The following is a 12,843-nucleotide window of genomic DNA, read 5'->3' as shown; positions in this document are numbered from 1 at the left end:
CAGTGCTTAACTGACCTGGCAGTTAGGAAGTTGTTCCTAATGTCCAACCTAAACCTCCCTTGCTGCAATTTAAGTCCATTGCTGCTTGTCCTAGCCTCAGAGGTTGATAAGAACAATTTTTCTTCCTACTCCTTGTAACAACTTTAAGTACTTGAAAGCTGTTCTCATATCCCCTCTGTCTTCTCTTCTCCAGACTAAACAAACCCAATTATTTCAATCTTTCCTCTTCGGTCATGTTTTCTAGACCTTTTATGCTCTGCTCTGGACTTCCTCCAATTTTTCCACATCCTGCCTGAAATGTGGCGCCCAGAACTGGACACAATACTCCAGTTGAAGCTTAATCAGCACGGAGGAAAGCAGAATTACTACTTGTGTCTTGCTTACAGCACTACTGCTAATACAGCCCAGAATGTTTGCTCTTTTTGCAGCAGTGTGACACTGTTGACTCCTATTTAGCTTGTGATCCCCTGTGACCCCCAGATCCCTTTCTGCAATTCTTCCTAGGCAGTCATTTCCCATTTTGTGTGTGCGCAACTGATTGTTCCTGCTGAAGTGGAGCACTTTGCATTTGTCCTTATTGAATTTCATCCTGTTTGTCCAGATCATGTTGAATTTTAATCCTATCCTCCAAAGCACTTGTAACCCTCCCAGCTTGGTATCATCCACAGACTTTATAAGTGTGCTCTCTATGCCATTCTTTAAATCACTGATGAAAATATTGAACAGAAACAGACCCAAAACTCATATCTGCGGGACCCCACCTGATATGCCCTTCCAGCTTGAGTGTGAACCACTGATAACTACTCTCTGGGAAGGATTTCTCAACCAATTATGCACCCACCTTGTAGTAGCTCCGTCTAGGTTGTAGATCCCTAGTTTGTTTGAGAGAGCCTGTGAGATAATATCAAAAGCCTTAATAAAGTCAATGTATACCACATCAACCCCTTCCTCCTCCCGCCCCCCCCCCATCCACAAGACTTGTTACGCTGTCAAAGAAAGCTATTAGCTTGGTGTGACAGGATTTGTTTTTGACCAATCCATGCTGATTGTTACTTAATATCTTCTACCTGTTTGGTTAATTATTTGCTCTATTATCTTTCTGGGTACTGAAATTAAGATGGCCTCTGCATTATGTATAGGAGAGAGAAGATTACACTTTTTTCTGAGCAATGCTTATATCCCACCATGTCTTCCAGAGAAGTTTGCAACTCCCTCAAACGCACAAGCAGCCATCTGTTTGGGATCCAGTTCTGAAGCATTTAACTCTTCCAAGATGGGGGTTGTCACAGATGAAGCCGATGTGTCTCTATAACCTACTGACATCAAGAAATCACGTGCAATGACTTAATACTTGATGCCCATTTGCATGGGTGCATTCGTTAGTCATGTTATGCAAAAATATTCTAAATGGGGTGAGTTCTTCACTTTTTCAAGGGCTGAGTCTTGCTTTCAGGGTGCACCACATGCTTCTAAGCAGTCAGTTGAGGTCGTGGTAGGCAGTGTGCATTTGCCGATCCTGTTTTGGACCCAGCGTCACCAGGGCTAGCAGCGGGGCGGAGACGCTGTGTCTGCGGTTACTGGCCCTTTAAGAGCCGGGGCTCAGCGAGCGGCCTTGCGTCACCGCCAGCAGCCAACGCCGGGTAATTGACGCTCCATCGGACCAATCCTGCGGCTGATGGATCCGGAGGGGCCAGTTGCCAGGGCGCCCGCGTCCCCGGCGAGCGGCGATTGGCTGGATCGAAACACAGCGGGCGGCTGATTGGCTGAGGGGCCGGAGGTTTGAAACATTCAAACGCCGGCGCGGGAGGGAGCGCGGGGGCAGCGCCGCCATGGCCTCGCAGAACGCGGACCCCGCCGCCCGGCCCGGCGCCGCCGCCGCCGCCGCCCGCAAGGGGGCCGAGCCCGGCAGCAGCGCCGCCCGCGGCTCCGTCGGGAAGCGGTGAGCGGGGCCGGGCCGGGCCGGGCTGGGACCAGGGCTGGGGGGTCGGAGCCGGGACCGGGACCGGGTGGGGGCTGGGGGGCTGGGGGGACGGACGGACCGACCGACCGACCGACCCTGCCTGCGGCCGCGCCCCACTGACCGCCTCCCTTCTCCGCAGGCTGCAGCAGGAGCTGATGACGCTGATGGTGAGTAGCGCCCGGCACCCTGGGCCCGGCCCGGCCCGCGGGATGACACCCCGGGGGGGTGCCGCCGCCGCCGCCTCCCGCCCGGCCCAGGGGCACCTGGCGGTCTGGCCCCGGGGACTGAGCCCGGCCCCCCCTGACCCGGCCCCGCCCCGGCCCTTGTGCTGCCCCCGGCCCCCCCTGACCCGGCCCCGTCTCTGTCCCTGCGCAGATGGCCGGCGACGCAGGAATCTCCGCCTTCCCCGAGTCGGACAATCTCTTCCGCTGGATCGGGACCATCGACGGCGCGGCAGGGACGGTGAGCGGGGGCTGGGCTCGGGGGGCCGGGGGGCGGGTCTGGGTTGGGGGCTGGGCCCCGGTGTCCAGCGTCCGGTGGGGCTGGGCTCCTCCCGCTGACCGCCCCTGCCCTAGGTCTACCAGGACCTGCGGTACAAGCTGTCCCTGGAGTTCCCCGACGGCTATCCCTACAACGCCCCCACCGTCAAGTTCATCACCCCCTGCTACCACCCCAACGTGGACACGCAGGGCAACATCTGCCTGGACATCCTGAAGGAGAAGTGGTCTGCGCTCTACGACGTCCGCACCATCCTGCTGTCCATCCAGAGCCTGCTGGCAGGTGAGGCTGTGCACACGCGCGCGCGCACACACACACACACCCGGTCCTGGGGCTTTGAGCTCCCGGCTCCCCCTCCCCACCGCAGGCTCCTCTCGCTGGCTTTGCTTGCCCCCGAATTCGGAGGTGACTAGTGCACTGGTGGATGTGAGCACAGCCCCTCGCGCTGACCGGTGTCGCTCCCCCGTCTGCCTGCGTATCCGTCTGCCACCGGCTCTGCTGTCCGGCCCATCAGCTCTCGGGGCAGGGACACTGCTTTTGTTAGGCTTGCACAAGGCCTGGCAGGGTTGGGGCCTGGTCCGTGGCGGGGGCTCCTGGAGTGACAGCTGTGCCCCGGGGCAGGAGGCTCAGGGCACCAGGCTGAAGAGAGCAGGGCAGCCTGGCGGGACAGTGGGACTGGCTGGAGCGGGGCGGGCGCCTGGCTGCATAAGTAACGGGCAGCCTCTTCTGCCCTGGCACTGACCCACTCTGTCTTCTCCTCCTGCCCCTCAGAGCCGAACACGGAGAGCCCCCTGAACACGCACGCGGCCGACCTCTGGAAGAACCAAGCAGGTGAGTGTCTCCCGGCGGGGCCCATCGGGCACCAGGCGTTCTGGTTACTCCTGCGTCACCTGCATGCCGAGTGGCAGCTGAGCTGTCTGCGGGCCAGCCCGGAGTTGAGCTGCTCCCCAGCGGGCTGGGCCCTGGGACTCGGCCGCTTGCTGGCCTGGCTTCCTTTTCCTGCCCAGTTGGGAAATCGGCTAGCTTCCTGTGGAGCCTGCTCTGGCCAGCCAGCCACGTAGCGCTACTATCGTGAGTGGAGAGACCCAGGGTGAACCTCCTGTGGTCCCGGCGTCTGCCCCCTCCAACCCTCTCCCCACCTCCCTCCCCAGCCTTCAAGAAATATCTGCAGGAAACCTACGTAAAGCAGGCGAAGAGCCAGGAGACCTGACGTCTGTGTTCCCTGTCCATGCTGCAGCTGTCTGTCTGTCTGTCTGTCTGTCTTTGTCCGTCTCTCTCTGCTCTCTGGAACTGTCTTCCCCTGCCTGCTATGTACAGGACTCTCATGGACTGGTTTACATGAATTCTGCAATGGGAACCCCCGTGACTGTATAAATAAACGCTCATTTTTTAACTCGGGTTTTGCAGTTCATGGTACTTGCAGGTGGCTGCCCGGTGTCTTGGGCCACGCTGACCCCTCTGGCCTGACTGCCGTGCCCCGGCAGGAACTGAACCCGGGGCACCTTTGAACGGTGCTGGTATCCCACCGCCAGCGCCCCGGCAGACAGGGAGTCCAAGCACACGTCTGTGACTTCAGACACCTCCGTCACCACTGCGGTGTGGAAATGGTTCCCTGAGTCGGGGGCGCTAAAGGGAGGAACACAAGTGGGAGAACAATGACGTTTATTAATCCACCAGCCGCCGCCTCGCCACGGCTCCCTGCAGTGCGTGTGCTGCAGGGGGACGCCTCTTCCTCCCTGCGCTGGTAACACCCTTCACACCTCGCAGCTGGTCCCTTGCCAGCGCTGTCTCGGGCTTGCCGCAGCCAACCTGCTCCTCCCCCAAGCCAGCCCCTCTGCCTAGCTCTCCCCGCTGTGCTCCGAGGAACTTGCCTCTCTGGGCTGCTGTGGCTGAGGGTCCCTCTTCTGGATTTCCTCCCCTTGGGAGCAAAGTCCTGCCCCTGGGCGTGGAGAGTGAGTCATGACGCTGTGCAGCAGCGTGCAGGCCAGCCCCCACCCTGCCTGCAGCACCCCGGGCCAGCCGCCACCGCCACAGCCTGGGTCTCGCCGCACACGCTCTCAGGCCAGGCCTCCTCCGTAGCCTCCACTGTCCAGACAGGGACATTCACTCTGGTCTCCATCTCCAGCAGCATCACCCCCACCTGCTCAATCTGCTCCTCCAGGCCGGGCACAGCACCCAGCTGCTCTGGGCTCCTGGTCCGCTTGTGGCTTGGCCTCCTCCAGGTCTTGTGCCCTCCCTCGGTGGCCTTCCCCGTGACTCCAGTATTGAGCAGCTGTACCCCTGACCCCTGCAGGGGGAAGAGTTGGCAGAGGTGATGGGCTCTGCACAGGTCTTGGTGGAAGAGCTCCAGCGCCGACAGGCACAGCACCCACAGCCTCTCGAGCTCCAGCCGCTCTGGGCGGGCCAGCGGCTGCCTCAGCCCGGCTAGGAGCATGTTCCGCAGGCCTAGGGGGAGCAAAGACATCCCAGTTACCGTTCCTGCGAGGGAAGCCAGCGGCGCAAAGTGCCCCGTCGGCTGGAGTGGCGGTAACTAACAGCCACCCAGCAATGAAACGCCCTGCGGGGCAGGGAGCGCCAGCTGGGTGCGGGGACAGCTGGCTCGCCAGGTGTCTGCCCGGCTGGGGGGGGTGGCTGCATGATGTGCTCCTGCCCACAGGCGGGGCCCCAGGCGCACTCGTGCAAGGGCCGTGCTCTGCCCTCTGGTCGGGGGAACCAGCAACCGGGGAGCCAGGGGTGGAGGTTAAAGGTCTGAGCGTGTAGCAGGGGTGAGCCCTGGGCTCGGGCTAGAGGCTGTTCCTCTGCATGGGGACAAGGGACGGGAGGGGGAGGCATGCATTAGCTGTCGGAAATGCCCATGAGAGCTGCTCTGCGCCAGGCCTGGCTGGGGGAGCTGCCCGTGGGGCGCAGGTGCCAGCGGCAGGCAGAGGGAAGCAGCAGCTGGCCACCGGCAGCGTGTGGCCCCTGCGCTTAGATCAGCCCAAGCTGGCTGAGCACTGTAGCTGCGGGCAGGGGAAGAGCAGGGTCCCAGCCCCGGTGCTGGGGGGAGGGGGCTGTTCTGGCTTTGTGCCCCCCGTTAACCGGGAGCATTGGCCGTGCCCCGTGGGCGGGAGGGCAGCATGGCATCATCTGCCCTGCTCCCAGCGGGGAGTCCCCGGCCACTGACGGGTTGGGCTCAGTCCTTACCCTGGCTGAGCGCGTGCACCTCCTGGCTCCTCTCCTGCAGCTCCTCCCGCAGCTGGGCCGAGTCGGACGTGCCCCCGAGCTGCAGCGCCAGCTGCCTGTGCCAGGCAATGACTTTGCTCAGGGAGGTGTGGGCGGCTGCACACTCCCCCCTCACCTCCCACATCGGGGAGTGGGGCCCAGGGGACGTGTCCCGGGGCAGGGAGCCTGCTCCCGGGGGTTCCCTCTCCAGCGCCTGCATGCAGCCCGGTCCGGCCCTGCTCCACCACGGCCTCAGCTGGCCCTGGTTTGTTCCGCTGCCTGCGGGGGGTGGGTGGGGAAGCCCGGCTGGCTGGTCCTGGGTCCTGCTGTCGAGGGGGCTCCTCCACGCCCGGAGCAGCCAGAGGGCTGTGCTGCGAAGGGCTCTGCACCCACTGGGGGAGGCTGTTGTCTGCGCCGCAGGACCCCTCTGCTTGGCTCCAGCTGTTTTCCAAGTGGGAAGGCGGCCTGTGCTGTGCAGACACGCACGCACGCCCCAGCCACTCTCCCTGGAGGCGCCGGCCTCTCCCCCTGCCAGGACGCCACCTCCCTGCTCCAGTCCCGTCACTGCAGTGATGCTCCCCGGGGTGGGAGCTGGCCGGAGCTGCTCTGCCAGGGGCCACCCCAGCCCCTGGGCTTCCCCGTTCTCGCAGCGGCTCCCTCGCTCTGGGCTGCTGGAGGCGTCTGGGGCCAGGCTGAGGCGATGGCAGATTCGGGGCGGGCTCTGGGGTCCCAGGGGAGCGGCAGCAGGTCCAGGCAGGCTGCAAGGCGCCCCTGGGGCCAGCGCTGCCTCCTGGTTTCTGTGGCTGGGTTTAACCCCTGAGGCCCTGTGGTAGGGAAGAGGGGTTTCCTGGCCTCCAGGGCCCCCAAAGTTTGCTGCTGTCGCTACTTGCGGCTCTGGGCTCCCCAGCTGCTGGGGATGGGGGGCCTTGAGCCCAGGGCCTGCCCCACCCTGGCTGTCTCTCCCCACCCCTAACTGTTAAGGGGGGTGTTTGAAATTGACCCTGCTAGAGCATGAAGGCCCGTGATGGGGCCATGCAGCAGTGGGGCTGGCCCAGGGTCTGAGCTGTGGCCGGCTCCGGTGCCGGGAGCAGCAGCGGATCCTGGAAGGGAGAGCAGAGCTGCGCTGCCATCGTGGCGGGTCCCTGGGCTCCGTGCCCTCGCGGCCATGGCCAGGCTGGTGATGGGCTGCCTGCCCAGCTCCCTGGAGGAGGGGGCTCAATGTGACTCCACCCCCACCCCCCAGAATAAGAGTGTCCCCATGTTCCCAGCCCCTGCGCCCCGTGAGCCAGCCCTGCCCTCAGGTAGTGGCGGGGTTTGCCCCAGGCCTGGCCCCCCCGGGCTGCCCCTGCAGCCCCACAGGAAGGGGCTGGCTTGCGTGCTAACGAGCCGAGCGCTGCGTGTGAACGAGCTCTTCCCCTGCGGAAAATCTGAGCTCACTGCTGGCCCGCTCCCCAGCGGCCGTGTGGGAACGGCCGGAGCAGAGCCCTGCGTGCGCGGTGCCAGCTGCTCCCCGCACGGCGACCCCAGGCTGTGCGCTCGGGGCAGGGGCCCCGCTCCAGTACAGGGCCGCAGCGTGGGCACGAGGGGCCCTGCTTGCTGAGTGGGGGGGCCAGGTGCTGGAGATACCCACGGTGGGGCCCTGGCGATGCTCCGTTCCTCGGCGACGTGAGCCGAGCCCCTGGCCAGCGCCTTGGTGTCCTGCATGGGAGGTCTGCACAGCACGCGGCTCCAGGGGCCTGCGCTGGGGTTGTGCCCAGGATTCCCCTGCCCCCCGGGTCTGCCCCCCGTATCAAAGCCAGGCTCCAGCAGCTTCAAACCTTTGACCCTTTTAATGAGGCTTCTGTACTATACACAGCATTTTACAGCCATGGAAAAAGAGTGAGAGGTGAGTCCAGAGCCCCAGGGCCGCGAGGGAGCCCATCTCCGGGAGTGCTGGAGCCGTACAAAGCAAGCTGGCCCAGCTGGCGCTTCGAAGGGCAAAGGAGGGCAGGCGCTCTGGCTGGCGGCTGCTCCCAGCGTGGGCTTAGATCTGCCGGGCGGTGATGGAGCAGGGCTGGGAGCTGGGCCTGGCTCGCGGGAATGTGGGGCCTTTACTGCACGCCTTCCATCATCTTCAGGAACTCTGCAAACACAAGCAGCCGGGCAGCCTGGTCAGTGCCGGGGGCCTGGGGAGGGCGCGCTGCGTGTGTCCTGCAGCACAATGCTCACAGCCGCCCCCCCACGCTGCACCCCACACACTGGGCTACCAGGAACCCTGGCACCAGCAGCCAGCTGTGGCCCCACTGTACTGGGGGGAGCCCTCAGCTCAGCTGAGAGGCCAGGACGGTGGAGTTCTTGGAGCTTAGGCGAGCTCTGAGCACAGATCCAGCTGGGCTCGGGGTGGGGCGGGGCTGGGGCGGGGGCACTGCCCTGGGCAGACCCGCAAAGCCTGGCAGAGGGAGCCCGGGGCCTCACCGTCAAAGTCAATGCGTCCGTCATTGTTCTTGTCCCCGTCTTTCATGAGCTCCTCGATCTCCTCGGCCGTCACGCTCTCCCCAGAGGCTTGGAAGATCTCGGACAGCTCCTCGGCGTCGATGTAGCCATCCGCGTTCCTGTGGGGGCAGGGCAGGGGGCTCTGAGCAGGCCTGGCCTGTGGGGCTCGCAGGCAGAGAACCGGGTCTGCAGGGGGCTCGGGCCTGGCCGGGCCCTTAGCCTGGCCCCTGCTCTACCAGCCCCCCCATTTGGTTCAGCTGCTGCTGCAGCCAGCAGGCGCCCGGAGGGCTGAGACTCAGCCAGGGCTTGGCAGGTCCAGCTGGGGCAGAGATGGGCATCCCCTGGGATGAGAGGGAGGCAGTGACGTCATTCAAGGCAGCCAGACGGGACGGGTCTGTGGCCACGGGCCGAGCCGCCTGGGCAATGGCCACTGGGCCACTGACCCTTCCTGCAGCGGGAGGCAGCAGAGTTCAGCCGTCTGCGAACCCCCGGCCGAGCTGGGGGAGACGCGTGCTGGTTTCGCCCTGGCCCGTCCCTGGCCGCGCCGACTCACTTGTCGAAGATGCGGAAGCACTCCGCCAGCTCCTCCTCCGACTTGCCCTTGGCGTCCTCTTTCATCTGGCGCACCATCATGACCAGGAACTCCTCGAAGTCGATGGTGCCGCTGCCTGCGGGGAAGAAGCCAGGCACCAGGTCAGGGACCGCCAGCCCCGGCCCCCTCCCCCGGGATTACGCGAAGAGGGAGACGCTGCTCACCATCTTCATCCACCTCCTCGATGATGGCGTCCAGCTCCTCCTTGGTGGGCGTCTGCCCCAGCATCCGCATCACTGTGCCCAGCTCCTTGGTGCTGATGTCCCCGCCGCCGTCCGCGTCAAACATGTCGAAGGCGGCCTTGAACTCTGCAGGAGAGGCCGTGTTAGCGGCGAGGCAGGGCGGGGCGGAGCCAGCCACTGAGAACGGTCCTCAGCTCGGCCAGCGCCGGGCGCTGCTCAGGCCTGAGCACGGGCATCCCCCAGGTGCCGTGGGGGTGGGGCAGCCAGGCCTGTTCCCCTCTGCCCGTCCCAGCCAGCAGCTCCTCGGTCAGTTACACTCACCCGCAATCATTTCCTCGCTGAGGAAGGACCGCGCTTCCGCCTGCTGGTCCGTCTGCAAGGCAAACAAAGCAGCTGCTCACCGAGCGCCCCGCGAGCTCCCCACCCCAGCGCCAGCCCCGGCCTGCAGCCTCCTCTGCTCGCAGGGTGCAGGCGAGCGGGTCCCTGAGCCACACCCAGCCCCGGGCCCCCACGGCTGATCATTGCCGCTGACCCCAGCACAGCTCTGGCACCTGGGCTTGGAGCCAGGCAGGTCTGGGCTCAGTTGCACGGCCCGGAGCCCCGCCACCCAGGCCGGCATCCCGTGCCCGTGGGTGCAAGGCCAGTGCCAGGGAAAGGCAAGCGTGGGCGTGTCACACGTAATTTACACAGCCCAGCCGTGCTTCACAAGTGCTAACACAGCTGTGCACCGGCACGGGCGGCCCCCGGCCAGTCCCTGCAGCGAGACCCCGTCTGGGCTGCCAAGCGTCTCGTCACCTCTGTAGCTGGCTCCGACATCCCGCAGGCTGCGGCCCAGAGCCCCCTGCCCTGCTTACACCGTGCTGGGCACGTGTTCCCCACTGGCGCACGCCGCTCCCTGGCTGGGCCGTTGGTTGGACACAGCCCAGGGGCCGGGTGTTGGCCTGCAGGCCCTGAGCCCAGCGCACCTGGCTGCCCCGTTCCCAGTCCAGCCCATGCTGCTGCCCTGGTTCCGGACACCTGCAGCAGAACCGCGGGCTGGGCGTTCTCCGCCGGACGTGCACAGCTATTCTTAGCAGAGACCCGGCGCCCCTTATAGGGGAGCAGCGGGAGGCCCCTGCTCACGCAGCTGTTGGGAACCGGATTGAGTTACTCCTTAAGGGCCAGGCCTAGGCAGCTGCAGGGAGCTGGCGGGACCGCGGCTGGGTGTCTCATGACCCAGAGCTCAGTTTACTGCCCAGCCTGCTGGGTCCAGCCCGTGGCTGCGCTCAGCCTTGCCCCTGAATCCCAGCCAGCCTCTGCCTCCTTGGAGTTGAAACTCAGCCTCCTGCCCTTCAACCCTGCACCCCGGCCCCACCCGAATGACTGGGGATGCTAGCACGCCAGAGTCCCCATGCAGGACAGGGACTGCTCAGGGCTGCCTCGCCCAGCGGAGATGGGAGCAGCCCCTGCCCGTTCCTGCCCCAGGTCTCCTGGCCCCTTAGGCGCCTGGTCCTGCTCCACACTGCAGGTTCAGGGGCATTCCCCGGGTGACCCTCTGCCAATGGCAATGGCAGCCCCTTGTTTTCCTAAAATGCCCCAAACTGCCCCCCCCCCACCTCCCCGAGTGGCGGTGGTACTGCAATCCCCTCCCCCCCCACCCTCGAGCTCATACAACCAGCCAAAGCCATTTCGCCCCCCGCTAATGCGGGGCGCAGGAGTTGCCCGACGTGGGGTGCCTGCCCATGGACAGCGGCTCCAGCTGACCATAAGCTCTGCCCTGCAGGACCCGACTTTATTTCTGGGTCCCTGGCCGGCCCGTGCCAGCCACGCCGATGGGCACACAGCTGAGCTCGCTGGCTCCTAGCAGAGGACCCCACGAGCCCTCCGCAGTCCAGCCAGCGCCAGCGCTGGGCCCCGGCTGTACCGCGCTGGCTTGGCCCCGGGATGCTCCCGCCCAGACGCTTACCATGGTGGCTGGTCACCCCGCAGCGCCCACGGAGCTAAGTCGCCGCGTCCTGCACCCAGCAGACCCCAGAAGCTTCCCCTCCACCCCTGGCGCCCCAATTTGTACGGTCTTCGCCCAGCACGCTGCCGCCCAGCACCACGCCATTGGGTGCCGCTCTCTGCACGGCCTATCAGCTCCCCTCCCACGAAGCCGCGCCCCCCGATTGGCGGCAGAGCCATTTTACCTAATTTAGCAACAGCTTTATTGGCCAAGCCGTGGGATTAAGAGCAGGTCGGGGAGTCGGGGAGAAATCCAACCCCTGCAGGGAGCAGGGCACGGAGACGCTGCTCCTCCCTCCCGGCTCCTTCCTGCTGAGCACCTGCCGTGGGCTGGCCCGGCGGGCGGGTTCCAAACGGAGCCAGCTGGAGTCCTGGGACCAGGGCCAGCCTGCCAAGGCAAGCCCACGGCAGCCCACGGAAGAGGGGAGTGTGGGGGGTTCTGACTATTGCCTTCAGCACAGAACGGAGGGTGACATCCATATGCCCCCCGCCCCCGGGCTGGGACTGGGGTGAGGCAGGCTGGGCAGGGCAGGGGAGGTGGGGGGAGGTAGACGGGTGGGCGAGGGGGCGCGTGCGCCCGGTCCCAGGCCGAGGACATCTCGTCATTTTGTGCTAGAAGCTGGTGAAGGCCCAGGAGCTCGGACGCAGCCAGTCCGCACCGGGGCAACTCGCACACGCCAAGTGCTCTGCCCCGCCCGGCCCTTCCCAGGCAGGCTCAGCTCCCGACCCGGGACGTGCGGTTGGCGTGTTTAGCCCGTTCCTTTCTTGCTGGTGGCCCTTCTGGCCTCAAACGCGAGGACTATTTCGGTGGTTGGGTTCATTGCGTGTTTCTACCCCCACCCCCTGTTCTCAGCCACCGTCCCGGCTTTCCTCCTCCCCGTCACTCTGGGGCCATTGCTCCCCCGTCCCTGCGTTCCTGGTAAGGGGCCTGGCTCCAAGCTACGCCCCTCCGGCTGGGGCAGAGCCCATCCTGCTCATCATCTCACCCCGAGACGCTGCCAGACGGAGAGCGCAAGGAGCAGGATCCTCCTGGCTCTGCAAGCCCATGGCAGGGAGTCGGGCTCAGGACACCCTGCTTGGAGGAGACTGGCCTGGAGAACCAGGCGATGGGACCGGCGCAGCTCCAAGGGGCCCGGCATGGTGGATGATGGCCATCTAGCCCTGCGTACGGCTGAGGCGCTGCCTGTCCCGCCCAGGAAGGCTGTCACACAGCACCACAGCCCCGGGAAGTGCAGCGACGTGCCCAGGACTCTAGCGGAGGATGGGCCCACAGGAGCCAGGCTTGCTTCGGGCCTTGCCATTCCCAGCCACGCCACACTCGGCCTCGGAGCTGGGAAAAGAGCCAGGCCTGGATTTCCACCCCACACCCAGGGATTCTGGGGCGCTGCAGTCACAGCATCTTCCCCAGCCTTTCTCCGAGTGGGGGGACATAGCACAGCAGCAGGGTAGGGCAGGATGCCCCATCACCCCGTGCTGCTCCATGCATAGGCTTGGGGGGGGTCAGTCATTCCGGGCCAGGCCGTGCGCTCCTGCTAAAGCCTTGTCCTCGTCCTGCATGGAGGTTCAAATTCCTCTGGCAGCGTTGGGATCTCTCCACCCTACACTCGCTTGTTTATATTGGGATCCAGTTTCCCACCCATCTGGATACAGGGCAGGCGCTGTGCATGTGAACACAGCGACAGTCAAAGGCAGGGGAAGCCCAGTCCCCCTCCAGCCCGGGCAGCCCAGACCCACTCACGGGAATGGCCAGGCCCGGAACAGCTGCTAGGAGCCCAGGCTGCCTTAGCCCTGCCTTTGATGCCATGTTTACAGAGCGGGGCGGTGGCACGAAGGGGGCCTTGCTGGCTGCTGGGGCTGGTTAAGGGGACAATCCAGGGGCCACTGCACGGCTGGGAACTGGCACAGTCAATGCCCTGGTGCGGGATGCTTTGATTTGACTCTGGACGCAGGTTCCT

At 64.8% G+C, this 12,843-nt stretch overlaps 3 protein-coding genes across 4 annotated transcripts; 1 reads left to right on the top strand and 2 right to left on the bottom strand.

Moving 5' to 3' along the window:
• Positions 1–1,792: 1,792 nt before the first annotated feature.
• Positions 1,793–3,851, top strand: UBE2C (ubiquitin conjugating enzyme E2 C). Its single transcript, XM_067554568.1, has 6 exons — positions 1,793–1,939; positions 2,100–2,127; positions 2,336–2,422; positions 2,536–2,740; positions 3,230–3,289; positions 3,610–3,851. The coding sequence occupies exons 1-6, from the start codon at positions 1,830–1,832 to the stop codon at positions 3,666–3,668; spliced, it is 549 nt and encodes a 182-aa protein (XP_067410669.1). The 5' UTR covers positions 1,793–1,829; the 3' UTR covers positions 3,669–3,851.
• Positions 3,852–4,353: 502 nt separating this feature from the next.
• LOC137157275 (regulator of G-protein signaling 9-binding protein-like) lies at positions 4,354–5,879 on the bottom strand. The gene is made up of 2 exons (XM_067554567.1): positions 5,642–5,879; positions 4,354–4,903 (listed from the first exon to the last, which is right to left on the bottom strand). Exons 1-2 carry the CDS (start codon positions 5,877–5,879, stop codon positions 4,416–4,418), a joined length of 726 nt encoding a protein of 241 aa, XP_067410668.1. The 3' UTR covers positions 4,354–4,415.
• A 1,590-nt stretch (positions 5,880–7,469) lies between these two features.
• Positions 7,470–10,946, bottom strand: TNNC2 (troponin C2, fast skeletal type). 2 transcript variants are annotated; one of them, XM_067554566.1, is made up of 6 exons: positions 10,851–10,946; positions 9,227–9,278; positions 8,888–9,031; positions 8,685–8,799; positions 8,114–8,250; positions 7,470–7,781 (listed from the first exon to the last, which is right to left on the bottom strand). In XM_067554566.1, the coding sequence occupies exons 1-6, from the start codon at positions 10,851–10,853 to the stop codon at positions 7,750–7,752; spliced, it is 483 nt and encodes a 160-aa protein (XP_067410667.1). In that variant the 5' UTR covers positions 10,854–10,946; the 3' UTR covers positions 7,470–7,749. The 2 variants fall into 2 exon arrangements, with proteins under 2 accessions (XP_067410667.1, XP_067410666.1); XM_067554565.1 differs by lacking the exon at positions 10,851–10,946 and adding an exon at positions 9,701–9,736.
• Positions 10,947–12,843: the final 1,897 nt, after the last annotated feature.

Source organism: Emydura macquarii, unplaced genomic scaffold (genome assembly GCF_026122565.2).
Source record: "Emydura macquarii macquarii isolate MOO-44397 ecotype Brisbane River unplaced genomic scaffold, CSIRO-AGI_Emac_v2 contig_1483, whole genome shotgun sequence".
NCBI lineage: Eukaryota > Metazoa > Chordata > Testudines > Chelidae > Emydura > Emydura macquarii.
Note: the sequence above shows the minus strand (reverse complement) of the source record. Positions and strands in the feature narration are given on the sequence as shown.